The sequence below is a fragment of the Phoca vitulina genome, unplaced genomic scaffold (genome assembly GCF_004348235.1).
Source record: "Phoca vitulina isolate PV1807 unplaced genomic scaffold, GSC_HSeal_1.0 scaffold15, whole genome shotgun sequence".
Classification (NCBI taxonomy): Eukaryota; Metazoa; Chordata; class Mammalia; order Carnivora; family Phocidae; genus Phoca; species Phoca vitulina.
Genome location: NW_022589718.1, coordinates 1,813,612 through 1,840,304, shown reverse-complemented (window position 1 = coordinate 1,840,304; position 26,693 = coordinate 1,813,612). Strand labels below are relative to the sequence as shown.

General features: G+C 38.0%; 1 protein-coding gene across 5 annotated transcripts in view; it reads right to left on the bottom strand.

The window, feature by feature from the left end:
• Positions 1 to 26,693, bottom strand: part of RNF170 (ring finger protein 170) — a 46,037-nt gene that overhangs the window by 15,669 nt on the left and 3,675 nt on the right. For 3 of the 5 annotated variants that reach the window (XM_032413306.1, XM_032413307.1, XM_032413308.1), the window contains exons 2-3: positions 23,832 to 23,975; positions 1,000 to 1,075 (exon numbers count right to left, since the gene is read on the bottom strand). In XM_032413306.1, coding sequence (XP_032269197.1) covers positions 1,000 to 1,075; positions 23,832 to 23,968 — 213 coding nt within the window. In that variant the 5' untranslated portion in view covers positions 23,969 to 23,975. Of the gene's footprint in view, positions 1 to 999; positions 1,076 to 23,831; positions 23,976 to 24,652; positions 24,729 to 26,693 lie in introns of those variants that run through there. The other 2 variants (XM_032413310.1, XM_032413311.1) reach the window with 2 other exon arrangements.

Here is a 26,693-nt window from a genome sequence, read left to right as displayed (position 1 = left end):
TTGCTAACTTTGACCACTGCAGAAAAAGAAGAGGAAAAAAAAAAAAAGCCACCCCTTGTAGTCATCTCTTTGTAGGTCTTCTGGGAATATGTAGGTCTTGGGAAAAAAAAATAGTTTTTCCACTACATTTCATTAAAGCCAATTAGACAGTGATTATTTCGTCACAAATAAATAACAGGAAAACTGCTGGGGTTTTTTTTTTGGTTTTTTTGTTTGTTTTTTGCAAATCAAAAGGCTTTTATTGAAAAATGGCCAGACCCTGCTCAATCCACCTCCCACCTCTGCACCCTGATAGCAACCAGTTTAGCTTTTTAACTTGTATTTTCTGATATTTACCTACATAATTAAAAATCATATGCTTACACTGCTATTTCTTAATTTACCAACTTCAGACATCTACTGTCCTCCTGTTGAAATAAAGAAGTTAGCTGTATTCCAGCCCCATCCTCCTGCCCAGTATATCTGGAGCACTATTTTTAGGTAACTCAGTGATCAGCATTCCTATTAAGAAAATGTGGCTCTTTATTTCCCCCAAAGCTCTATCAGAACTGCCCTCCACCTCTCTTCCCCCACAAAAGTTCTGTCAGGTTCCACACTCTGTTTTGGGCTTCCTTTTCCCAGAAGTGTTCCCTCCCATACCACACTGCCCAGCTGTCTTCAGGAGCTCTCTTCTCCAGGGCTTTCTCCCATGTCCCTGCTTCTTGGTCCTCTGTCTCTCTTAGCTTACTCTCTGCCTTTGGAAATTCCAGTTGCTTCCTAAGAGATTGGTCAGAGGCTGTTTCTAAAGCAAGTTTAAAAAAAAACACTCACATAAAAACATCTGAGTAGTTAAGACTGGTCATTTACCTAATCTGAAAATATACAATCTATAGAATAATTAATAAAGCAGGAAATCAGTCCATGTTTCCAAAAAGTAATTGTTTCATCACAATTTCATATGCAAAGGCAATAATAATGTTACTCTTTATATAAATGCACATATTTATATAACAACAGTACCTGTTCTGTTTGAAGTTGCTCCCGAAGCACCCTTACTAGCTCTTGGTTTTCTGGGTGAATGTTCTGATGTGCATTTCTGTTGAATAAAATATAATAAACTTTGAATATAAAATATTGCCAGATGAACCAGTTTTCTTTTTTTTTTAAGATTTTGTTTTTTTAAGTAATCCCTACATCCAATGTGGGGCTCCCACTCAGGACCCCAAGATCAAGAATCGTATGCTCTACTGACTAAACCAGCCAGATGCCCCGAATCAGTTTCTTTATGGGTCTGATTTTCAACCAAGAACTACTGGTAACTTCATAAATGTAAATGATGGTATATAACTGTCTCCAATTCCAGGACCGAACATTCCAGGTTACTCTAGGAGGAGTTCTAAGATCACTGAGTATGGCCTGATTTCAGGTTCAACTGGCAAATGATGAAATCCAGAGGCCTAGTACCTTGTAGATTTGATGTAACTGCGGGCTTACAAATCATATGAAGAACAATTAACACATTTATTTCTTCTGTGAAATTCCTTCAAAATAAGCAACTATGTAATTATATTATTATGCATTTGAACACTTATCCATTTCTAATTAGATCTTTCCACCTATGAGGGGAGGGGTACAGAAAAAAACAGAAAATCAAACTGTAGCATATAGAAAAGCCCAAACCTAAAATACCACTAATATCTTAACATTAAGAATTAAAACAGAGACTCAAAGGCAAGAATTTAGTGGCTGATATAAAGGATGAGATAAGACATGTGGGTATTGGAAATCAGAAGTGGTGGTTAGGTTGGCAGGGTGAGGGTGAAGATATCCATCTGATTCACAGCTTAATTCCATTTGGCTATAACAGCGCCTTCTAAACTTAAATATTTTTATTTTTTATTTATTTTTTTTAAAGATTTTATTTGAGAGAGCAAGAGAGTGAGAGAAAGAGCACAGAGTGGGGGAGGGAGAGAGAGAAGTAGGCTCCCTGCTGAGCAGCGAGCCCAATGAGGGACTCAATCTCAGGACCCTGGGATCATGACCTGAGCCAAAGGCAGGCGCTTAACCGACTGAGCCACCCAGGAGCCCCTAAACTTGAACATTTTTAACAGCAATATTTTAAGTCCACAAAATCCCAGCATTACTCTATTATATAAGAGCCTTTATTCTCTGGGTGAGCTAATACTCAACAGTGATAAAACCTCTAAATCAGGGGCACCTGATCAAACCCCAGAAGAGCCTGCTTCTCCCTCTCCCTCTGCTCCTCTCCCCACCTCAAATTAAATAAATAAGATAAAATAAAATAAAATATAAATGTAATAAAGCTACTTGAACTCTATTTAAATACCTTAAATTTTGGTAGATTATTTATTTTAAATATTACTTTCTTGTGACTGAATAAACAGTCTCTGGAAGAAAGCTACTCTCTGGTGAAAACAATCTATCAGGGAACAGCACATGAACCATTTCACTGAAGTACCAGTACATACCTAACTAAACAACATTTCTCTATGACACTAGAAAACCATTCCCTTCTCATTGGAAAAAGATAGTTACTATTTTTCAGAGTATAGATATAAACCATGTAATTGGAAAGTCTTTCTTTTGGTTTCTTTCCATAAAGGAGAAGATACAAGATTGTAAAATCTGGTAGTAGAATGTTAAAAAAGTCAAAGTATAACCAGAGAATATGAACAAACAGCCTGAGATGCTGAACATGGCCTATAGCTCAGGAAGTTAAATGTGATGAGCAACTATGAGTACAGAACCAAAAATGTAGAAAATAATGGGATAATTAAGACGAACTGAAAGCTAGATTAGATGGTCTTCAAAATGTGATCATCTAGGGGTGCCTGAGTGGCTCAGCTGGTTAAGCGTCTGACTCTTGGTTTCGGCTCAGGTCATGATCTCGGGGTTATGGGATGGAGCCCCGTGTTGGGCTCTGCGCTCAGTGGGGAGTCTGCTTGAGATTCTCTCTCTCTCTCTTCCTACTCATGTTCTCTCTAAAATAAATAAATGAATCTTTAAAAAAATGTGATCATCTCAGCTATGAGGAAATGACATTAAGTAGGTCTAAATGAAGTAAGATGTCAAGGAAAACAGTGGCTCTGATACAGAAACAAAGTACGTCATTTACTTATGACTTACGGTCCTTCGTTATTCTTTGAAATGAGAAACCAAAATTATCCAGTTATGTGGCCCTGGAAAGAAGCCAGGAAGCTCTAATATGAAGAAAGAAATAATACCCAAACCCTGGGTCAAGAAACAAAGTCTGAATGAAAGTTTACAAATGTGTAAGTCTGTGGTTTATAGGTTAAACTGCTTATGAAACCCTTTGGACTGGCTTTTGGTATGGCAACAAATGGCAACTATTTGTAAAGCTTAAGACAAAGAAATTTATCATAAGTATAATACATTGCTGAAGGAAATTAAAGAAACAAAAAAATGGAAAGACATCTTGTGTTCCCAGACTGGAAGACTTAAAATTTTTAAGATGTCAGTACTACCCAAAGTGACCTATTTACAGATTCAATGCAATCCCTGTCAAAATCCCAACAGCATTCTTTGCAAAAATAGAAAACCCAGATCTTAGGAAGATGGCACACTAGGAGGATCCTGAGCTCACCACCTCCCACAGACACATCAAGGCAACAATTACCTTATAATATAATTTGCTCTGAAACTGACGACTGGAAAAACAGTTCCTCCACAGCTAAAGACATAAAGAGAAGTCCACATTGAGAAGGGTAAGAGGAGCAGAGATGAGGTCAGGATTCAAACCCCTTGCACAGCATCCCACAAGTGGGAGGGCTATCACAGGTACAAAGGTCAACTCTGAAAAGGGAGGGGATGAAGCCTAACACTGGACACCCCCAGCCCTGGGGAACTGCACTGGAAACACAAGCCTTCATAAAGTCTAGCTTTGAAAATCAGCGGTTGAACTCCATGAGAGCTGGAGGGTTACAGGAAACCAATTCTCTGCTCTTAAAAATCCAATGTTTTATACTATCACTTGGTCTGAGAACCAGCAGAGACCAACAGTTTGAAAAGCACCTGCATTATACGTGAAGGACATCTATTAATTTTAGGGCATGTGTCAGAGAGGCAGAGATCTACAGACACTTTCTCTGGAAAAGTAAGTGCTGGTAAGGCGCCATTCTTCCTGCCTTCCTTTGGCCAAGGTAGCCGGATGGCCATGGGAGACAGTTCTGATAACTCTCTATCTACCTTGCTAGCCTTGCTAGCCATGTTAGCCATGCTCACCCCATCCCAGCATTCACCTGTGGACCTGCTTTACCCAACCATCCCACCCTGGCAGGCACCCTTTCAAAATGGCTCCTATCCTGCTGCACCCAGTCAGCAGTCCTGGCTAGAACCAGCACCTGCTCCAAAGCAATTCCTGCCCCAGAGAGGGAGAAGAGCCAGGCCTGCCCACCAGCATGGCTGTACCAGTTGTGGCTGAGGCTCTCAGCCAGCTGTGCAGGAACCAGCCCCACCGGCCAAAATGGCAGCAATACACATGCCCAGACAACAAGTGAAGGGCACATGCAGCCTACACAGAGAACACCACTGGAACACCTGATTCTAGTGACCAGGGAGGACTGTGCTACTGGGCCCCACAGGACACCTTCTACATAAGACCAATACCTTCAAGACCAGAAGACATAGCTGACGTACTTAATACATAGAAACAAACACAGAAAATCAGAAAAAATGAGGGGACAGAGGATTATGTTCCAAACAAAAGAACAAGACAAAACCTGAAGAAAAAACCAAACACAATGGAGATAAGTAACCTAACGAAGAGTTCAAAGTAATGGTCATAAACACGTTCACTGGACTTGAGAGAAGAGTGGATGAACTCAGTGAGACCATCACAAGATAAAATATAAAAAGAACCAACCAAAGCTGAAAAATAGGGGCGCCTGGGTAGCTCAGTCGGTTAAGCGTCTGCCTCTGGCTCAGGTCACGATCTCGGGGTCCTTGGATTGAGCCCCGCTTCCAGCTCCCTGCTCAGCGAGGAGTCTGCTTCTCCCTCTCCCTCTGACCCTTCCCTCTCCAGTTTGTGCTCTCTGCTCTCTCTCGAGCTCTCTCAAATAAATAAATAAAATCTTAAAAAAAAAAAAGGCTGAAAAATACAATAAGTGCAATAAAAAATACACTTGAGGGAATCAACAACAGATTAGAAGATGCAGAAGAACAGTTCAATGACTGGAAGACAAGGTAGTGGAAAGCACCCAAGCTGAACAGAAAGAAAAAAGAATTTTTATTTTTTTAAAAGATTTTATTTATCTGACACACAGAGAGAGAGAGAGCGCACAAGCAGGGGTAGTGGCAGGCAGAGGGAGAGGAAGAAGCAGGCTCCCCGCACAGCAGGGGGAGTTCAATGTGGGACTCGACCCAGGACCCTGGGATCATGACCTGAGCCAAAGGCAGTCCTTTAACCAACTGAGCCACCCAGGCACCCAGAAAAAAGAATTTTTAAAAAATGAGGAAAGGTCAGAGATCTCTATGACAACATACTAACAATCACATTATAGGCAGAAGAAATAGACAAAGTGGCAGAAAACTTATAGAAGAAATAATAGCTGAAAACTTCCCTAAATTGGGGAAGGAAACAGACATCCAAGCATAGTGAACACAGAGAGCCCCAAAAAAGATGAACCCAAGAAGGTTCACACCAAGACACATAATTAAAATGCCAAAAATTAAAGAGAAAATCATTAAAGCAGCAAGAGAAAATAAAATAGTTATATACAAGGGAAACCCCATAAGGGTATCAGCTGATTTTTCACAGATACTTTGCAGGCCAAAAATAACTGGTATGATATATTCAAACTCCTAAAGTAAAAAGCCACAGTTGTCATTCAGAATTGAAGGAGATATAAAATTTCCCAAACAAAAGTTAAAGGAGTTCATCAGTACTAAACCAGCCTTACAAGAAATGTTAAATGGATTTAAACAGAAAAGAAAACGTCAAAACTATAAGTAACAAAATTATGAAAGGAAAAAATTTCACTGGTAAAGCAAACATACAGTAAAGGTAGTAGATCATTCATAAAACTAGTATGAAGATTAAAATACAAAAGTAGCAAAATCAATTATATCTACAGAAACTAGTTGAGACACACACACACACACACACACACACACACACACACACACACGATAAGGGCGCCTGGCTGGCTTAGCCAGCAGAGCATGTGAATCTTGATCTCAGGGTCATGAGTTCAAGCTCCACGTTAGGTGTAGAGCTTACTTAAAAAAAAAAAAAAAAAGACATACACAAAGTAGATGTAAAATATGACATCATGTACATAAAACATGCAGGGGAAGGAGCAAAAATGTACTACTTTTAGAATGTGTTTGAACTTAAGCACCTTCAACGTAATATAGACTGCTATACATACATAGGATGTTATATATGAATCTCATGGTAACCACAAACCAAAAGCCCATAATAGATACACAAAACATAAAGAGAACAGAATCCAAGCAAACACTAAAAAAAATCATCAAATTACAAGGGAAGAGAGTAAAAGAAAGGAAAACAGAAGAACAACAAAAACAACCAGAGAACAGCTGACAAAATGGCAGTATCTACAGACCTATCAACAATTACTTTTTATTATTTTTTTCATCATAGTAAGGTGTACTCTTTAATCCCCATCACCTATTTTACCCATCCTCTAAACAACCTCCCCTCTGGTAACCATCTCTCTATAGTTAAGACTCATTGGTTTGTCTTTCTCACCTTTTTTTTTCCGTTGCTCATCTATTGTTTTAAATTCCATATGAGTGAGATCATAAGGTATTTGTCTTTTTCCAACTTATTTCACACAGCATTACACTCTGTAGCTCCTTCCATATTGTTGCAAATGACAAGATTTCATTATTTTTTATGGCTGAATAATATGCCATTGTTATGTATACCACATCTTCTTTATTCATCCAACAATGGACACTTGGGCTGCTTCCATAATTGGGCTATTGTAAACAATGCTGCGATAAACATAGGGGTACATGTATCCTGTTCATTAGTGCTTTTGTACTTTTGGGGTAAATACCCAGTACAGTGATTACTGAATCACAGGCTAGTTCTATTTTAAATTTTTTGAGGAACCTCCATACTGTTTTCCACAGTGGTTGCACCAGTTTCCATTCCCACCAACAGTGCACGAAGATTCCTTTTTCTCCACATCCTTTCCAGCACTTATTGTTTCTTGTGTTTTTGATTTTAGCCATTCTGATAGGTGTGAGGTGATATCTCATCATGGTTTTCATTTGCATTTCCCTGATGATTAGTGATGTTGAGCATCTTTTCATGTGTCTCTTGGCCATCTGGATGTCTTCTTTGGAGAAATGTCTGTTCATATCTTCTGCCCATTTTTTAATTGTATTATTTGTGTTTTTTTGGTGTTGAGTTGTATAAGTTCTTCATATATTTTGGATACTAACCCTTTATTAGATATATCATTTCCGAGTATCTTCTCCCATTCAGTAGGCTCTCTTTTTGTTTTGTTGATGGTTTCCTTTGCTGTGCAGAAGCTTTTTATTTTGAGGTAGTCCCAATAGTTTATTTTTGCTTTTATTTCCCTTACCTCAGGAGACAAATTTAGAAAAATGTTACTATGGCTGATGTCAGAGGAATCACTGCCTATGCTCTCTTCTAGATTTTTTATGGTTTCAGGTCTCACATTCAGGTCTTCAATCCATTTTGAGTTTATTTTTGTGTGTAGTGACAGAAAGTGGTCCATTTTCATTCTTTTGCATGCAGCTGTACAGTTTTATCAACACCATTATTAAAGAGACTGTCTTTCCCCCATTATATATTCTTGCCTGCTTTGTTGAAGATTAATTGACCATATAAGCATGGGTATATTTCTGGGTTTTCTATTCTGTCCCATTGATCTATGTATTTTTTTCTTTTTTAATGAGGCTCCCAGCGTAGAGCCCAACTTGGGGCTTTAACTCGCGACCCTGAGCCCAAGGCTTGAGTTGAAATCAAGAGTCAGACACTCTGGGTGCCCAGGTAGCTCAGTTGTTAAGCGTCTGCCTTCAGCTCAGGTCATGATCCCAGGGTCCTGGGATCGAGCCCCGCATCGGGCTCCCTGATCAGCGGGAAGCCTGCTTCTTCCTCTCCCACTCCCCCTGCTTGTGTTCCTGCTCTCGCTATCTCTCTCTGTGAAATAAATAAATAAAATCTTAAAAAAAAAAAAAAAAAGAGTCAGACACTCAACTGACTAAGCCACCCAGGTGCCACTCTATGTGTCTATGTTTATGCCGGTATTATACTTTTTTTTTTTTTTTTTTTTAAGATTTTATTTATTTATTTGACAGAGAGAGACACAGCGAGAGAGGGAACACAAGCAGGGGGAGTGGGAGAGGGAGAAACAGGCTTCCCTCAGAGCAGGGAGCCCGATGTGGGGCTCGATCCCAGGGTCCTGGGATCATGACCTGAGCCGAAGGCAGATGCTTAATGACTGAGCCACCCAGGCGCGCCCCGGTATTATACTGTTTTGATTACTACTGCTTTGTAATATAACTTTAAGTCTGGGATTGTGATACCTCCAGTTTTGTTTTTCAAGATTGCTTTGGCTATTCGAGGTCTTTCATGGTTCCAAATTTTAGGTTTGTTCTAGTTCTGTGAAAAAAGCTGTTGGTATTTTCATAGACATTGCATAAATATATAGACAGCTTTTGGTAGTATAGACATTTTAACAATATTTGTTCTTCTAACTCATGAGCATGGAATGTCTTTCCCTTTCTTTGCATTGTCTTAAATTTCTTTCTTCAGTGTTTTATAGTTTTCAGAGTACACGTCTTTCACCTCTTTGGTTAAGTTTATTCCTAGATATTTCATTGTTTTTGGTGCAATTGTAAATGGGACTGTTTCTTAATTTCTCTTTCTATCACATCATTAGTACTGTATAGAAATGCAACAGATTTTTGTCCATTGATTTTGTATCCTGCAACTTTACTGAATTCATTCATCAGTTCTAGTAGTTTTTTGATGGTCTTTAGGGTTTTCTATAGTTTCATGTCATCTGCAAATAGTGACAGTTTTACTTCTTCTTCACAAATCTAGATTCCTTTCATATCTTTTTCTTGTCTGATTGTTGTAGCTAGGACTTTCAGTACCATGTTGAATAAAAGTGGTAAGAGTAGACATCCTTATCTTATTCCAGACCTTAGGGGAAAGCTCTCAGCTTTTCACCACTGAGTATGATATTAGCTATGGGTTTCTCATATATGGCCTTTATTATGTTGAGGTATGTTCCCTCTAACCTACTCTGTTGAAGGCTTTTATCATGAATGGATGTTGTACTTTGTAAAATGCTTTTTCTGCATCTACTGAAATGACTGTATGGTCTTTATCCTCTCTTGCAATGCTGAAATGTTATTTTCTGAGCCTGTGCCCTTATGTTTGCACCAACACCTTCCCCTACCCCCCTTTGAAACACTAAAGGTACTAATGTACTAGAGGCTCTTCTGTTTTGCTAAAGAGCAACGCATAACCCTGGAAGTGAGTCAGAATAGGAAAGGGCACTCAAGTTTTTATGGCCCTAAGACTTCAGAGAGGCCAGTAGGCTCTAAAGGCTGTTGAAATGATCATATGGTTTTTATCCCTCCTCTTATTGATGTGACATATCACAATGATTGTTTTACGAATACTGAACCACATTTACATCCTGGGAATAAATCCCAGTTGATGATGGTGTATGATTTTTTTAATGTATTGCTGGATTCAGTTTGCTAATATTTTGTTGAGGATCTTTGCATCCACAGTCATGAGAGATATTAGCCTATTCTTTTTTTGTGGTATCTTTCTCTGGTTTTGATATCAGGGTGATAACTGGCCTCACAGAATAAATTTGGAAGTTTTCCTTCCTCTTGTATTTTTTGTAATAGTTTGAGAAGAATAGGTATTAATTTCTTTAACTGTTTGATAGAATTCTCCTTTGAAGCTGTTCCTGGACGTTTGTTTTTTGGTAGTTTCCTGACTACTGATTCATTTCATTGCTGGTAATCAATCTGTTCAAATTTTCTATTTCTTCCTGCTTTAGTTTTTGTAGGTCACATGTTTCTAGGAATGTATCCACTTTTTCTAGGTTGTCCAATTAGGTTTTCATAATATTGTTTTAATTGCTTGTATTTCTATGGTGTTGGTTGTTACTTCTCCTCTTTAGTGATTTTATTTGGATCCTCTCTCAATCTCTTTTTTTTTTAATGAGTCTTGCCATAGGTTTATCAGTTTTGTTGATATTTTCAAAGAACCAGCTCCTGGTTTCATTGATATGTTCTAGTGGGTTTTTGTTGTGGTGGTGGTTGTTGCTGTTACTTTCTCTATCATTTATATCTACTCTAATTTTTATTATTTTTTTCCTTTTACTGGGATTGGGTTTTTGCTTGTTCCTCTTTTTCTAGCTCCTTTAGGTATAAGGTTAGGTTATTTGAGGTTTTTCTTGCTTCTTGAGGTAGGCCTACATTGCGACAAACTTCCCTCTTAGAACCACATTTGCTGCATTCCAAAGATCTGGGACTGCTGTGTTTTCATTTTCATTTGTTTCCTTATAAGTTTTGATTTCTTCTTTGATTTCTAGGTTGACCCATTCATTGTTTAGGAGCATATTATTTAACCTCCATGTATCTGTGTTCTTCCCAGATTTTTTTTTGTGGTTGATTTCTAGTTTCATAGCATTGTGGCCAAAAAAGATACATGATATGACTTTGACTTTTTGAATTTGTTGAGGGACTTGTTTTGTGGCCTAATATGTGATCTATTATGAAGAATGTTCCATATACACATTCTGCTGTTTTAGGATAGAATGTTTTGAACATGTCTGTTAAATCACTCTGGCCCAGTATGTTATTCAAAGCGCCTGTTTCCTTGTTGAATTTCTTTTTTTTTTTTTAGATTTTATTTATTTATTTGAGAGAGAGAATGAGAGATAGCACGAGAGGGAAGAGGGTCAGAGGGAAGAGGGTCAGAGGGAGAAACAGACCCCCCGCTGAGCAGGGAGCCCGATGCGGGACTCAATCCTGGGACTCCAGGATCATGACCTGAGCCAAAGGCAGTCGCTTAACCAACTGAGCCACCCAGGCGCCCTCCTTGTTGAAGTTCTATATGGATGATCTGTCCATTGATGTAAGTGGAGTGGTGAAGTCCCCTCCTATTATTGTATTAGTATCGATTATTTTCTTTATGTTTGTTATTAACTGTTTTATGTATTTTATGTATTAACTGTTTTATGCATGTTGGGTGCTTTCAATAATCACTGTAAATGTAAATAAACTGAATTCTTGGGGCGCCTATATGGCTCAGTTGGTTAAGTGTCTATCTTTGGCTCAGGTCATGATCCCAGGGTCCTAGGATCGAGCCCCGCATTGGGCTCCCTGCTCAGCGGGGAGTCTGCTTCTCCATCTCCCTCTGCCCCTCCCCTTTGCTCATGCTCTCTCTCTCTCTCAAATAAAATCTTAAAAAAAAATTCTCTGATCAAAAGTCATAGGGTGACTGAATGCATAAAAAAAGGAAGATGCCTACCTATGACCCAGCAATTGCACTACTAGGTATTTATCCAAAGGATACAAAAACGCTTATTTGAAGGGGCACATGCACTCCAATGTTTACAGCAGCACTATCAACAATAGCCAAGGGGCACCTGGGTGACTCAGTTGTTTAAGCATCTGCCTTCAGCTCAGGTCATAATCCCAGGATGCTGGGATCAAGTCCCGCATCGGGCTCCCTGCTCAGTGGGGAGTCTGCTTCTCCCTCTCCCTCTCCCCCCTCCCCTCTGCTCATGCTCTCTCTCCCTCTCCCTCTCTCAAATAAATAAAATCTTAAAAAAAGAAATAGCCAAATTATGAAAAAGAGCCCAAATGTTATTAACTGATGAATGGATAAAGAAGATGTTTTTTACATTATATATATGTGTATATATATATACATACACATACATACATACAGAGTATTACTCAGCCATCAAAAAGAATGAAATCTTGGGGTACCTGGGTGGCTCAGTCAGTTAAGCATCTGCCTGTGGCTCAGGTCATGATCTCAGAGTCCTGCAAATGAGCACGGCGTCAGGCTCCCTGCTCAGGTGGGAGTCTGTTTCTCCTTCTTCCTCTGCCCCTCCCCACTGCTCATGCACTCTCTCTCTCTCAAATAAATAAATAAAATCTTAAAAAAAGGAAAATGAGATCTTGCCATTTGCAACAATGTGGATGGAACTAGAGTGTATTATGCTAAGTGAAATAAGTCAGTCAGAGAAAGACAAATATCATATGATTTCCCTCATATGTGGGATTTAAGAAACAAAACAGATGAACATGGGAGAAAGGAAGGAAAAATAAACTAAGATTAAAAATAGAGAGGGAGGGAAGCCATAAGAGACTCTTAACTGTAGTGAACAGAGGGTTGCTGTAGGAGAGAAGGGTACTGAGATGCACTAAATGGGTGATGGGCATTAAGGAGGGCACTTGTCGGGATGAGCACTGGGTGTTATATGAAGTGACGAATCACTAAATTCTACTCCTGAGACCTACCCCCCCCCAAAAAGGAAGACCCATTGAATGCTAATTAACTTCAGACCTAAACACACATATAAAGCAAAAGTGAAGGGATGGAAAAAGACATGTCATGCAAGAGAAAAAAAAAAAGTTGGGATAGCACTACTTATATCATATAAAGTAGACTTTAATAATAAAACAATGATTGTAACAGGGGATAAAGAAGGACATTACATAATGAAAAGGATAAATCCAGAAACAAGATATAACAATTATAAGTGCCCAACATAGGACCACCTAAATACACAAAGCAATGACTAACAGACATCAAGGGAGAAATTGATAGCAATACAATTAACACCTCACTTACATTAATGCATAGATCATCCAGATAGAAAATCAATAAAGAAATAATGGCTTTGAATGACACATTAGACAAGATGGACTTAACAGTTAAGTACAGAACATTCCTTCCCAAAAGAGCAGAATATTCTTTTAAAGTGCACGTGGAACATTCTCCAGGATAGATCACACATTAGGTCACAAAATAAGTCTCAACAGATTTAAGAAGATTGAAATCCTATTGAGCATTGTTTCCAATCATAATTACATGAAACTAAATCAATTACAAGAAAAAAAACTGGAAACAATACAAGCATGTGGATGGAAAACAACATGCTACTAGACAACCAACGTTAACAAAGAAATCAAAGAGGAAAGAAAAAAGAATACCTGGAGACAAAAAAAATTGAAACACAATGGTTCAAAATCTTTGGTACCCAGCAAAAATTGTTTTAAGAGAGATGTTTATAGCAATAGAGACCTGCCTCAAGAAACAAGAAAACTCTCATAAACAATCTAATGTTACATCTTCAGAAACTAGAAAAAGAATGAACAAGGCCCAAAGTTAGAAAAAGGAAAGAAATAATAAAGATCAGAGTGGAAATACATGAAATAGAGACTTAACAAAAAAACAGAAAGAAAAGATTAGTAAAACTAACAGCTAGTTCTTTGAAAAGATAAACAAAATTTGATAAACCTTAAGCCAGACTCATCAAGAAAAAAAGAGAACTCAAATAAAGAACATCAGAAAATGAAAGAGGGGCACCTGGGTGGCTCAGTTGGTTAAGCAACTGCCTTCGGCTCAGGTCATGACCTCAGGGTCCTGGGATCGAGCCCCACATCGGGCTCCCTGCTCAGCGGGAAGCCTGCTTCTCCCCTTCCCACTCCCCCTGCTTGTGTTCCCTCTCTCGCTGTGTCTCCCTCTGTCAAATAAATAAATAAAATCTTTAAAAAAAAAAAAAAAGAAATGAAAGAGAAGTTACAGCCAACATTACAGAAATACAAAAGATTATAAGAAACTACTATAAAAAATTATATGCCAACAAAGTGGATGAACTACAAGTGGATAAATTGCTAGAAATATACAATTTTCCAAGAGTGAATCACGAAAATATAGAAAATCTGAACAAACCAGTGACTAATAATGAAATTGAATCAATAATCAAAACACAACCAAGAAAGAAAAGTCCAGGACTTGATGGCTTCACAGGTGAATTCTATGAAACTCTTAAAGAAGAGTTAATACTTATCCTTCTCAAACTATTCTAAAAATATAGAAGAGGAAGAAATGCTTCCAAATGTATTCTATGAGGCCATCATTGTCCTGATACCAAAACTAAACAAAGAGGCAATTTAAAAAAAAATTACAGGCCAATATCCCTGATGAACATAGATGCAAAAATACTCAACAAAATAGTAGCAAACCATATTCAACAATACATTAAATGGTTCATTCACTATGATCAAGTGGGATTCATTCCGGGATAATAAGGACAGTTCAATATCCACAATTCAATCAACATGTTACACCACATTAACTAAAGGATAAAAATCATATGATCATCTCAATAGATGCAGAAAAACATTTGATAAAATTCAACATCCATTCATGATAAAAACTTTCAATAAAATGGGTTTAGAGGGCAAATACCTCAACATAATAAAGAACCTATATGAAAAACCCACAGCTAATGTCCTAGTCAATGGTGAAAAGGGGAAAGCTTTCCTCTAAGAGCAGGAACAAAACAAGGATGTCCATCCTCGCCACACTACTTACTCAACACACTACTAAAGTCCTAGTCACAGCAATCAAACAAGAAAAAGAAATGAAATGCATCCAAATTAGTGAAAAAGTAAAATGGTCACGATTTGCAGATGACATGATAGTATACATTGAAAACCCTAAAGACTTCACCAAAATATTAGAATAAATAAATTCAGTAAAGTTGCAGGATACCAAATTAATACTCAAAAATCTGCTCCATTTCTATACATTAATAAAGAAATAGCAGAAAGAGAAATTAAGAAAACAATCCCATTTGCAATTGCCTCAAAACGAACAAAATACCTAAGGATAAATTTAACCAAGGAGATTCAAGACCTGTACTTTGAAAACTGTAAGACACCAATGAAATAAACTAAAAACAACAAAAACAAGTGGAAAGACATACCACACTCATACACTGGAAGAATTAACATTGTTAAAACGTCCATACTACCCAAAGCAATCTACAAACTCAATGTAATCCCTATGAAAATACCAACAGCATTTTTGGTGCACCTGCGTGTCTCAGTTGGTTAAGTATCTGACTCTTGGTTTCGGCTCAGGTCATGGTCTCATGGGTCATGAGAGCAAGCCCTGCAACAGACTCTGCACTCAGTGGGGAGTCTGCTTGAAGATTCTCTCCCTCTGCCCCTCCTCCCACTTCATTTCTGTCTCTCCTTCTCTCTAAAAGAAATACATAAATCTTTGAAAAAAGAAAATACCAACAGCATTTCTCACAGAACTAGAACAAATACTCTTAAAATTTGTATGGAACCACAAAAGACCACCAACAGGGGCGCCTGGGTGGCTCAGTCGTTAAGCGTCTGCCTTCGGCTCAGGTCATGATCCCAGGGTCCTGGGATCGAGCCCCGCATCGGGCTCCCTGCTCCGCGGGAAGCCTGCTTCTCCCTCTCCCACTCCCCCTGCTTGTGTTCCCTCTCTCGCTGTGTCTCTCTCTGTCAAATAAATAAATAAAAAATCTTAAAAAAGAAAAAAAGAAAAAAAAGACCACCAACAGCCAAAGCACACTTGAGAAAGAACAAAAAAGCTGGAGGTATCACAATCCCAGTTTTCAAGATATACTACAAAGCTATAGTAATCAATACAGTATGGTACCAACACAAAAGTAGATACATACATCAATAGAACAGAATAGAGAGCCAGAAATAACCCCATGCTTATATGGCCAATTAATGTATAACAAAGGAAGCAAGAATATACAATGGGGAAAAAAGACAGTCTCTTCATTAATGGTCTTGGGAAAACTGTACACCTACATGCAAATGACTGAAACTGGACCATTTCCGTATACCATACACAAAAGTAAATTCAAATGGATTAAAGACCTAAATTAGGACCTGAAACCATAAAACTCCTAGAAGAAAACATAGGAAGTATGTACGTATGTATGTATGTATGTATGTATTGGACAACAGCCTTAATATTTTTTTGGATCTGTCTCCGCAAGGAAGGGAGACAAAAGCAAAGATAAACTATTGAGACTGCATCAAACTAAAAAGCTTTTGCACACCAAAGGATACTATCAACAAATAAGGCAATCTATTGAATAGGAGAAGATATTTGGAAATGATATATCCACTAAGGGGTTGATATCCAAAATATGTAAGGAACTCATACAACTCAGCATCACAACACCCCCAAATAATCTGATAAATAAATGGTGAAAGGACCTGAATAGACATTTTACCAAAGAAAACATCCAGATGGTTAACAGACACCTGAAAAGATGCTCAGTGTCACTAATCATCAGGGAAATGCAAATCAAAACTACAACAAGGTATTACCTCACACCTATCTGAATGACTATTATCAAAAAGACAAAAAATAACAAGTGTTGGCCAGAATGTGGAGAAAGGCAAATCTTTGTGCACTATTGGTGGAAAATCAAATGGCAGTTTTAATTTTAAAAAAATTAAAAATAGAAATATCATATAATCTAGTTAATTCCTCTTCTGGGGAATTACCCAAAGAAAACAAAAACACCAATTCAAAAAGATATATGCACCCCTATATTTGTTGCAGCATTATTTACAATAGCCAAGATACGGAACAACCTAAGTATCCTTTGACAGATGAATTGTTAAGAAGATGTGATATATGTACACAATGGAATATTACTCAGCATAAGAAAGAATGAAATCTAGGAGGGGTAGAGAATGAAATCTCGCCATTCATGACATCGATGGACCTAGCTGGTATTACGCTAAGTGAAATAAGTCAGAGAAAGACAAAAACACTGTATGATTTTACTTGTATCTGGAATCTAAAAAACAAATGAGCAAACAAACAAACAAAAAAAACCAAACAGAAGCAGACTCATAAATGCAGAAAACAAACCGATGGTTATAAGAAGGGAAGGGGATGGGCAAAATAGGTGAAAGGGATTAAGAGGTACAAACTCTCCGTTATAAAATAAATAAATCACAAAGATGTTAAATACAGCATAGGAAATACAGTGAATAATACTGTAATTTAATATGCTGACAGATGATAACTAACCTCACTTACTGTGGTAAGCATTTGATAATGCATATAATTTTTGAATTACCATGTTGTATACCTAAAACTAGTGTTGTATGTCAACTACAATTAAAAATAAAAATTAGGAAAAAAAAATCTACTCTAAAAAAAAAGAAAGAAGAAAAAACCCAACCTAAAATTTATGTTATGTCAATGGACGCCAAATAGCTAAAACAATCTTGAAAAAGAGCAATGTTGTAGGACACACACTTTCTGATTTCAAAACTTACTACAAATCTATAGTAATCAAAATGGTATGGTACTGACCTAAGGGCAAACATATATACCAATGGAATAGAACACAGAGTCCAGAAATAAATTCAAATAAATGGTCAAGTTATTTTTGGTAAGGATGCCAAGACCGTTCAATGGGGGAAGAGTGGTCTTTTGAACAAATGCTACTGGGAAAACTGGACATCCACATGCAAAAGAATGAAGAAGGACCCTTACTTCCTACCATATACAAAAATTAACTCAAAATCAATCAAAGACCTAAACTTAAGAGCTAAAACTACAAAAATCTTAGAAGAAAACATAGGGGAAAATCTTCGTGACCTTAGATTTGGCAATCATTTCTTAAATATGACACCAACAACATAGCAACAAAAGAAAAAATAAATTGGACTTTATCAAAGTTAGAAACTTTGTGCATTAAAGGACACTACAAAGAGAGCAAAAAGACAACTCACAGAATAGAAAACATCTGTAAATCAGTTGATAAGTGACTAATACCAGAATATATAAAGAACTCTCATAACTTTTGTCGTCAACTACACTTCAATGAAAAAAAAAACTCTCACAGGGGCACCTGGCTGGCTCAGTCTGCAGAGCAAGAGACTCTTGATCTCAGGGTCTTGAGTTCAAGCCCCACACTGGGTGTAGAGCCTACTAAAAAAACAAACAAAAACTCTCATAACTCGAAAATAGAAAGTAAACACCCCAATTCAAAGATGGGCTAAGAACTTGAATAGACTTCTTCAAAGAAGACATACATATTGTCAATAAGCATATGAAATGATCAAATTCATTCATCATGAGTGAAATGCAAATCAAAACTCCAATGAGAGGGGCGCCTGGGTGGCTCAGCCCGTTAAGCAGCTGACTCTTGATTTCGGCTCAGGTCATGATCTTGGGGTCCTGGGATCTGGCCTGCACTCAGTGAGGAGTCTGCTTCTGGATTCTCTCTTATTGCCCCTCCCCCTGCTTTCGTGCGTGCATATTCTCTCTCTAAAATAATAAATAAATTTAAAAAAAAAAAACCTCCAATAAGATACTACCTCACACCCATTTGGATGACAATTATAAAAAAATAGAAGGTAGCAAGTGTTGGCAAAGATACAGAAAAGTTGGAACCCCTGTGCACTGCCGGTGGGAATGTAAAATGGACCAGCTGCTATGAAAACCAGCGTTTCCTCAAAAAGTTAAAAACAGAATTACCATATGATCCAGCAATTCCAATTCAAAGTGGGTATTTGTACACCAATGTTCACTGTCATGTCATTCCTAATAGCCAAAAGGTGGAACAACTCAAATGTCCATCAAAAACAAATGGATAGGGCGCCTGGGTGGCTCAGTCGTTAAGCGTCTGCCTTCGGCTCAGGTCATGATCCCAGGGTCCTGGGATCGAGTCCCACATCGGGCTCCCTGCTCAGCAGGGAGCCTGCTTCTCCCTCTCCCACTCCCCCTGCTTGTGTTCCTGCTCTCGCTGTCTCTCTCTCTGTCAAATAAATAAATAAAATCTTTAAAAAAAACAAAAAAAACAAAAAAAACAAATGGATAAACAAAATGTGGTATATACATACAGTGGAATATTATTTAGCTATAAAAAGGAATGCTATTCTGATACATGCTAGAATGTAGACAGACCTTGAAAGCATTATGCTAAGTGAAATAAGCCAGACACGAATGGACAAATATTATGATTCCATTTTATGAGGTACCCAAAATTGACTAATTCACTGAGATAAATGGAAGGAGGGGGAATGGGAAGCTATTGTTTAATTGTTACAGTTTCTGTGTACTGTGTAAGACTGATGAATTACAATTGCCTTTTTAAATATAAAACTTTTGGTTTGGGGGCACCTGGGTGGCTCAGTCATTAAGCGTCTGCCTTTGGCTCAGGTCATGGTCCCAGGGCCCTGGGATCGAGCCCCGCATTGGGCTCCCTGCTCAGTGGGGAGCCTGCTTCTCCCTCTCCCTCTGCTTATTGCTCTGCCTACTTGTGCTCTATCAAATAAATAAATGAAATCTTAAAAAAAAAAAAAAAAAACTTTTGGTTTGGGCTTCATATCTTTCCAGTCTGCGGGGAAAACACTTTTATTATACAAGTAATAAATATCCATAGCAGGAAAATTAGAAAAATAAAAGAAAAAAATTTTAAATAAAATTAATTTTATCAAAAATAATTTTTAAACAGTATGGTTTACTTGACTTACAGTTTTGTGATGTGTCTTTCAATCATCAGTTCTCACTCAACAATTTATCATGGATACTTCCACATGATAAAGTTATATCTGCATCTCATTCTTTTTAAAAAAAATTTTTTTATTAAATTGAATGGGAGATAAAGTAGGATAAATGGAGGCAGGTTATAAATAGGTATATACATCAAGAGTTCATTCAGTTAATATTTATTGAATGCTTACTGTGTGCCAGGCCCTATTCTAGGCTCTGAGGATATATCCACGAACAAACCAGATAAAAATTTCTCCCCTTGTGGAGTTCACACGAGATCTATCTCCTCATTCTTCTTTTTTTTTAAAAGATTTTATTTATTTGACAGAGAGAGACACAGCGAGAGAGGGAACACAAGCAGGGGGAGCGAGAGAGGGAGAAGCAGGCCTCCTGCCGAGCAGGGAGCCCGACGCGGGGCTCAATCCCAGGACCCCGGGATCATGACCCGAGCCGAAGGCAGACGCCCAACGACTGAGCCACCCAGGCGCCCCTATCTCATTCTTTTTTTTTTTTTAAAGATTTTTTTTTATTTATTTATTTGACAGAGAGAGAGAGCGAGAGAGGGAACACAAGCAGGAGGAGTGGGAGAGGGAGAAGCAGGCCTCCCGTGGAGCGGAGAGCCCGATGTGGGACTCGATCCCAGGACCCTGGGATCATGACCCGAGTGGAAGGCAGACGCTTAATGACTGAGCCACCCAGGCGCCCCTATCTCATTCTTAATAAAGAGCAGATACTCATGCCTAGTCATGACTCATTTTTTAAACAGCTTTATTGAAATATAATTCACATATCAATTTACCCATTCAAAATTTACAATTCAATGGTTTTTAGCATATTCACACATATATGTAACCAGCACAATTTTAGAATATTTCCATTACTCAAAAAGAAACTGTACCCCTTAGCTCTAATTCCCTATATCCTGATCTTCCACTCCAGTCCACTAACCTGCTTCCTCTCTCTACAGAGTTCCCTATTTTGGACATTCATATGAACAGACTCATATATGTGGCCTTATCTGACTTACTTCACTTAGCATAATGTTTTCAAGTTTCATCTACGATGTAGCATGTGTCAGTATGTTATTCTTTTTTATTGCTGAAAAATATTCCATTCTGTGTATATGTCACATTTGTTTATCCATTCATTTGTTGATGGATATTTGGGATGTTTCCACCTTTTGGCTGTTATTAATAATGCTGCCACGAACATTCTTGTAGAAGTGTTGTTTTTTTTTGTTTGGTTTGGTTTTTTTAGAGAGGATGGGGGGGAGGGGCAGAGGGAGAGGGTGAAGAGAATCTTAAGCAGGTTCCACACCCAGGATGGAACCTGATGCGAGGCTCAATCTCACAAGCCTGAGATCATGACCTGAGGCGAAATCAAGAGTTAGACAACTGACTGAGCCACCCAGGAACCCCTCTTTTACAAGTTTTTGTGTGGAGATGTGTTTCCATTTCTCATGGGTATATATATATATATATATACATATATATACACCTAGGAGTGAAACTGCTACATCACATGGTAACTCTATATTTCATCATTTGAGGAAAGAGGTTGTATCATTTTAGATCTCCACTATCAGTGTATGAGGATTCCAATCTTCTCACATCCTCAACAACTATTATTATTTGACTTTTTGGCTGGAACCATTCTAGTCGTATGAAATTGTATCTCACTCTGATTTTGATTTGCATTTCTCTGATGATTAACAACGTCAAGCATAGTTCATGTTCCTATTGGCCATTTGCATATCTTCTTTGAAGGAATGTGTATTCACATCCTTTGGCTATTAATTGCATTATCTGGCTTTTTATTATTGAGTTTTGAGATCCTTATATATTCTAGATACAAGTGCTGTATAGATAGGGGTGCCCGGGTGGCTCAGTTGGTTAAGTGTCCAACCCCATCTCAGCTCAGGTCTTGATCTCGGGGTCACGAGTTCAAACCCCATGCTGGGCTCCATGCTGGGTGTGGAACCTACTTAAAAACAAAAAACAAGTACTGTATAGATAGATGATTTGAAATATTTTCTCCCATCCTACAGGTTGCCTTTTCATTTTTTCTTTCTTCTTCTTTTTTTTTTTTTTAATTTTTACTTTATTTCACAGAGAAAGAGAGTGCAAGCAGGGGAATGGGCAGAGGGAGAAGCAGACATCCACTGAGCAGGGAGGCCGATGTGAGGCTTGATCCCAGGACCCTGAGATCATGACCTGAGTGGAAGGCAGATGCTTAACCAACTGGGCCACCCAGGTGCCCCTGTCTTTTCATTTTCTTGATGATGTCCTTTGAAGCATGCAAGTTGGGATTTTTTTTTTTTATATATTTTATTTATTTATTTGAGAGAGACAGAGATAGCGAGAGAGAGCACAGGCGGGAAGGAGCAGGAGGAGGAGACTCCCCGCTGAGCAGGGAGCCTGATGTGGGGCTCCATCCCAGGATCCTGGGATCACGACCTGAGCTGAAGGCAGACGCTTAACGACTGAGCCACCCAGGTGCCTGCAAGTTGGGAATTTTGATGAAGTCCAGTTTATCGATTTTTTTCTTTCGTTGCTCATATTTTGTGTCATATCTAAGAATTCTGATGTTTAAAAATCTTTATAATTTTATAGCAAGCTCGTATGATTTGTAATTTTTGAAATTAACTTTTGTGTTTTATACTTTTTTCTATTTCTGTTTTCAATGATACATACATATATATAAAATTTTATTTATCTCCATGTGTTAACACTTAAATTTCTAGGGCGCCTGGGTGGCTCAGTCGTTAAGCGTCTGCCTTCAGCTCAGGTCACGATCCCAGGGTCCTGAGATTGAGCCCCGCATCAGGCTCCCCGCTCTGCGGGAAGCCTGCTTCTCCCTCTCCCACTCCCCCTGCTTGTGTTCCCTCTCTCGCTCTCTCTCTCTCTGTCAAATAAATAAATAAAATCTTTAAAAAAAAAAAAAAAAATACTTAAATTTCTAGTTTATATCCCAGTCTCTACATAACGATATATAAACACCTGGAGCCTTTAATATTATTCCTGATTCTAAAACAGTAGTTTTAACTTTAATCTTAATTCCCTCCATTCTGTCCAACTTTTTTTTTGCCTGTTTTTCTAGTTAAAGAGTGAAAATATCTTGTACTTATTATCTATATCACCTACAAATTGAGGGATTCGATTATGAAAATTACATTTTTAAACTATGATACTTCCATATAAAATATTAATATTTTATTCAAAATATGGTGTTTTAATTTTATCTCATGAGACTGCTGATGACAGGAACATATATGGTAGCATTTAGATCCTAATGAAAAATAAAATACCTTAGTAAATATACAATTGATGCGAGAAATAAAGGCAGAAGAAAAAATTAAATTTCCTTACTGCCCACAGGTCATTGACAAGTCCTTGAAACAGGCAGAGTGACCTTCCTCTAGGGACTCAGCTGCCTCAGTGTTGACACTTTGCAAAGTGCAAAAGGCAATCTCAGCTTAACATTATCCTGACCCCACAGGGTCCTGCAAGTCTACTTTAACATATAAAAATTCCTTTGGAAACTTCCTTTATCTCTACCCCTACCCCCACCCCAAGATATATGTTAGCGATCATCCTCCACGAATATGGCCCACTGATGTACATCTGAAGCGTCTCATGACTAACATTTTATTAGACAGTAATAAATGACTTTTTCCATATTTAGCCCCCTTAAGGTCCTGGAAACCTTGCTTCCAAAATTCCTTAGAGGGGTGCCTGGGGTGGCTCAGTCAGTTAAGCGTCTGACTCTTGGTTTCAGTTCAGGTCCTGATCTCAGGATCTTGAGATTGAGACCCATGTAAGGCTCCGCACTCAGCGGGGATTCTGCTTCTCTCCTTCTCCCTCTCCCTGGCCACCGCCCCCCCCTTTCTCTAAAATAAATAAATCTTAAAAAAGAAAATTCTTTAGAGACTTATGCTATCTCTAACCCCCTCCCAACTTGAAAGTATATAATCAGTCACCCGTCACAACCCCAGTGCAGCTCTTTCTGCCCACAGATCCTATCCCCATTCTTTAATAAAACCTCCTTTTGGCACTGAAGACATCTCAAGAATTTTTTCTTGGCTGTAGGCTCCAAACCCCAACATTTCCACATCACAGTTACTGAGTTCTATTACTCACTCACTTTTTTAAATGAAGTATTAAAAATTACTAGAAGTAGTCAGAAAGCAGTGGCCCTTGCAAATATACATTATTTCAATTCTTTTGTCCTTTAGTCTCACCTGAAAAGTGCATATACCAGGGTAGCAATCAAAGCGAAACTGACCACAACTGCCACAAGTACTTGGTCACTTACTCCTTCTATGACTGAATCATCATCCAATTTCAAACTTTGAACTTCACCTTGATATTTGGCCATTCCAAGTCTAAAAGATAAATAAACAAAGGTTACAAATGACACAGTGAAAATAAGATATACTAATCAAAACCGCATAAATATAACTGACTTCTAATGTATACTATTTTTTTAAAGCACCCACTTAAGGAAAGTTGCATTAAGTACAACTCTAGTGGGGACTCTCCCATTATTGAGTTCTTTAAAATCTGCCAGACACATTATTTTGAGGAGTACAAAATTTTATCTCAAGGTAAACAATTACTGTAATTTATCATCTATTTACATTTTTTAAAAACAAATTTTTAAAAAATACCCTTTCTTCTTCAAGCTCTGTTCCTTCAATCTTAAGGAAAAAAAAGACATTCCTGATGGCCAACTGCTCTTCTCATTCTTATATACCAAATCAATTCTCCCAGTGAATCAGATCCCTCTTCACCCTCACAGCACTGAAAGTGCCCTGGACTGTACCATGTATGGATAGGGAAGGCAATATATTTTCTTCTTCTGTAAATATTCCTGTATTATCTAGTGTAGTGCTCTGTACACAGTAGGACCTAATATATGTTTAAATATAAATGACATACCTTACTTATAATGTTAGTAATTTGAAAAGTAAACCACATTTAGGCTATAGGACATTTAAATCTATAGTAAGATTAGTTGAATTAATGAAAATTCTGGTGCTTGAAAAACTATTAGCCTCACCTGGAACTAAGCTCAGCTTATGGTTCAGAATTCTTTGAACTGCCTGGAATATGGAATCACTCTGAGGCTGCATTTCCTTAAGAGAAAAGGGAGGATATGAAATTCTCCTTCCCATACACTAAGCTTGAGAAAAATGGCAATACCCAATTTCTATAGGTATGAAGGGAAATAACCCAACCACATCAGAATCCAAGTATCACAGGTAATTCATATTTTTTATATTGCAAAACAGAAAAATTTAGTCTCATAAGACACCTAAAGGAAAATAAAGGAAATACTTAAACATATATGACTATTCATAATTAAAATAAAATTCTGTATCTATGTAACTTATTGCACTGAAAAGTTTTATTCATTAACCTAGCGAGTCTCTGTTAAGAGGAAACTTTGTGAAAGTCTAACACCTTTGAAAGAATCTGAATTGGCTGCTAATAAGGAAATTACCTTATGGAAGAAACCTAAGCAAACAAACAGATCAAAGCCAATTTCCATCTTTACACATAGTAATAGTCTAATATATCAGGAACTTTCTAATGATAGGTTTCAAATAACCATTATGAGGGCCACACACCAGGAAACTCAGAGAAGCAGCTCTAACTTCATTATTTTCATTCAAAAGAAGAGTCAAACGAACTGCCAACTGAAACTGAACAAACAGCCTCAAATAATCTAGGGGTGGGCCGTGTAGTAAATTTAGGTGTTTCTTTTACCAGGTTTCCTCTGTTTATTTTTTTTTAAGATTTTATTTTTAAGTACTCTCTAAACCCAACGTGGGGCTCGAACCCACAACCCCAAGATCAAGAGTTTTAGGCTCCAATGACTAAGCCAGCCAGGAGCCCCAGGTTTCTTTTAAAATTGGAGATGCTTTGTACAGCTGTGTCAAAAGTCCTAAGGGCAGTGAGAACTACTTGCAGCTGCACAAAAGATAACCAAAATCTTATCCCCTTGTGTCAAGAATTCCAGTCTCTACTGAATCTAATTACTTCACAGAGTTGTGACGATTTTTCCCAGTGGTATAAATTTAGGCAGTTTACTACTGAAGTGGAGCAGAATTTGTCACCCCAAAGTAATGACTTTTTGTTTTAAGAATTACTTTAGGTTATTTTTTTAAAACAGCAAAGGAAAAGTTCTGAAACCCAAGCAGACCTTACCCTTCTGCAAAAGAGACATTTACAAGGGAAATCTCCATTTGTAAAGGTATCTCTCTCTCAATACCAGGAGGACTAAATCCCTAGAGACTGTTATGAATGGAGAAGGCATGGACTTAAATCTGCATAACAACTTTACCCTTGTTTACTGTGCTTTTCCTGGTAACTTCCCATAACTGTGTCCTCCACCCCCAACATCTTTCTTTTGTCTTTAGCTGAAGGTGGTATTTAATGTGACTGCTTGGGCCATTTTGGAGTTACTCGGTTTTCCTGGGTACCTCCCATGTACACGGGAAGTATACAAATGATTAAGCTTCTGTTTTTTTCTTGTTAATGTCTTTTATTACAGGGGAGTCTCAGCCAAGAACCTAATAGGGTAGGGTGATAGTTATTTTTTCTCCCCCAGACTCCTTTGTATTTTTTTTAATGGATTACATTTGTTTCTGTGTCCTTCCAAGTGTAATTAATGGTAATGTGAGTAAATTCCACTGTACCAATTATGTTTTTTCATTCTGCTGTATATTTAACTTCTTTGCAAATAAGATATTGCTTATGATATTGCTTCAAGCACAGTTCCAAGAGCTCAGAGATCCAGGATGCTGTAAGTATTGCAGAGCCATATAGTGTTATTTGCATCATTTTATAGCAGAAGTTCCCAATGTTATTGAAATGAAGAGAATTTTTTTTTTTTTTTAAAGATTTTTTATTTATTTACTTGAGAGAGAGAGAATGAGAGACAGAGAGCATGAGAGGGAGGAGGGTCAGAGGGAGAAGCAGACTCCCTGCCGAGCAGGGAGCCCGATGCGGGACTCGATCCAGGGACTCCAGGATCATGACCTGAGCCGAAGGCAGTCGCTTAACCAACTGAGCCACCCAGGCGCCCGAAGAGAATT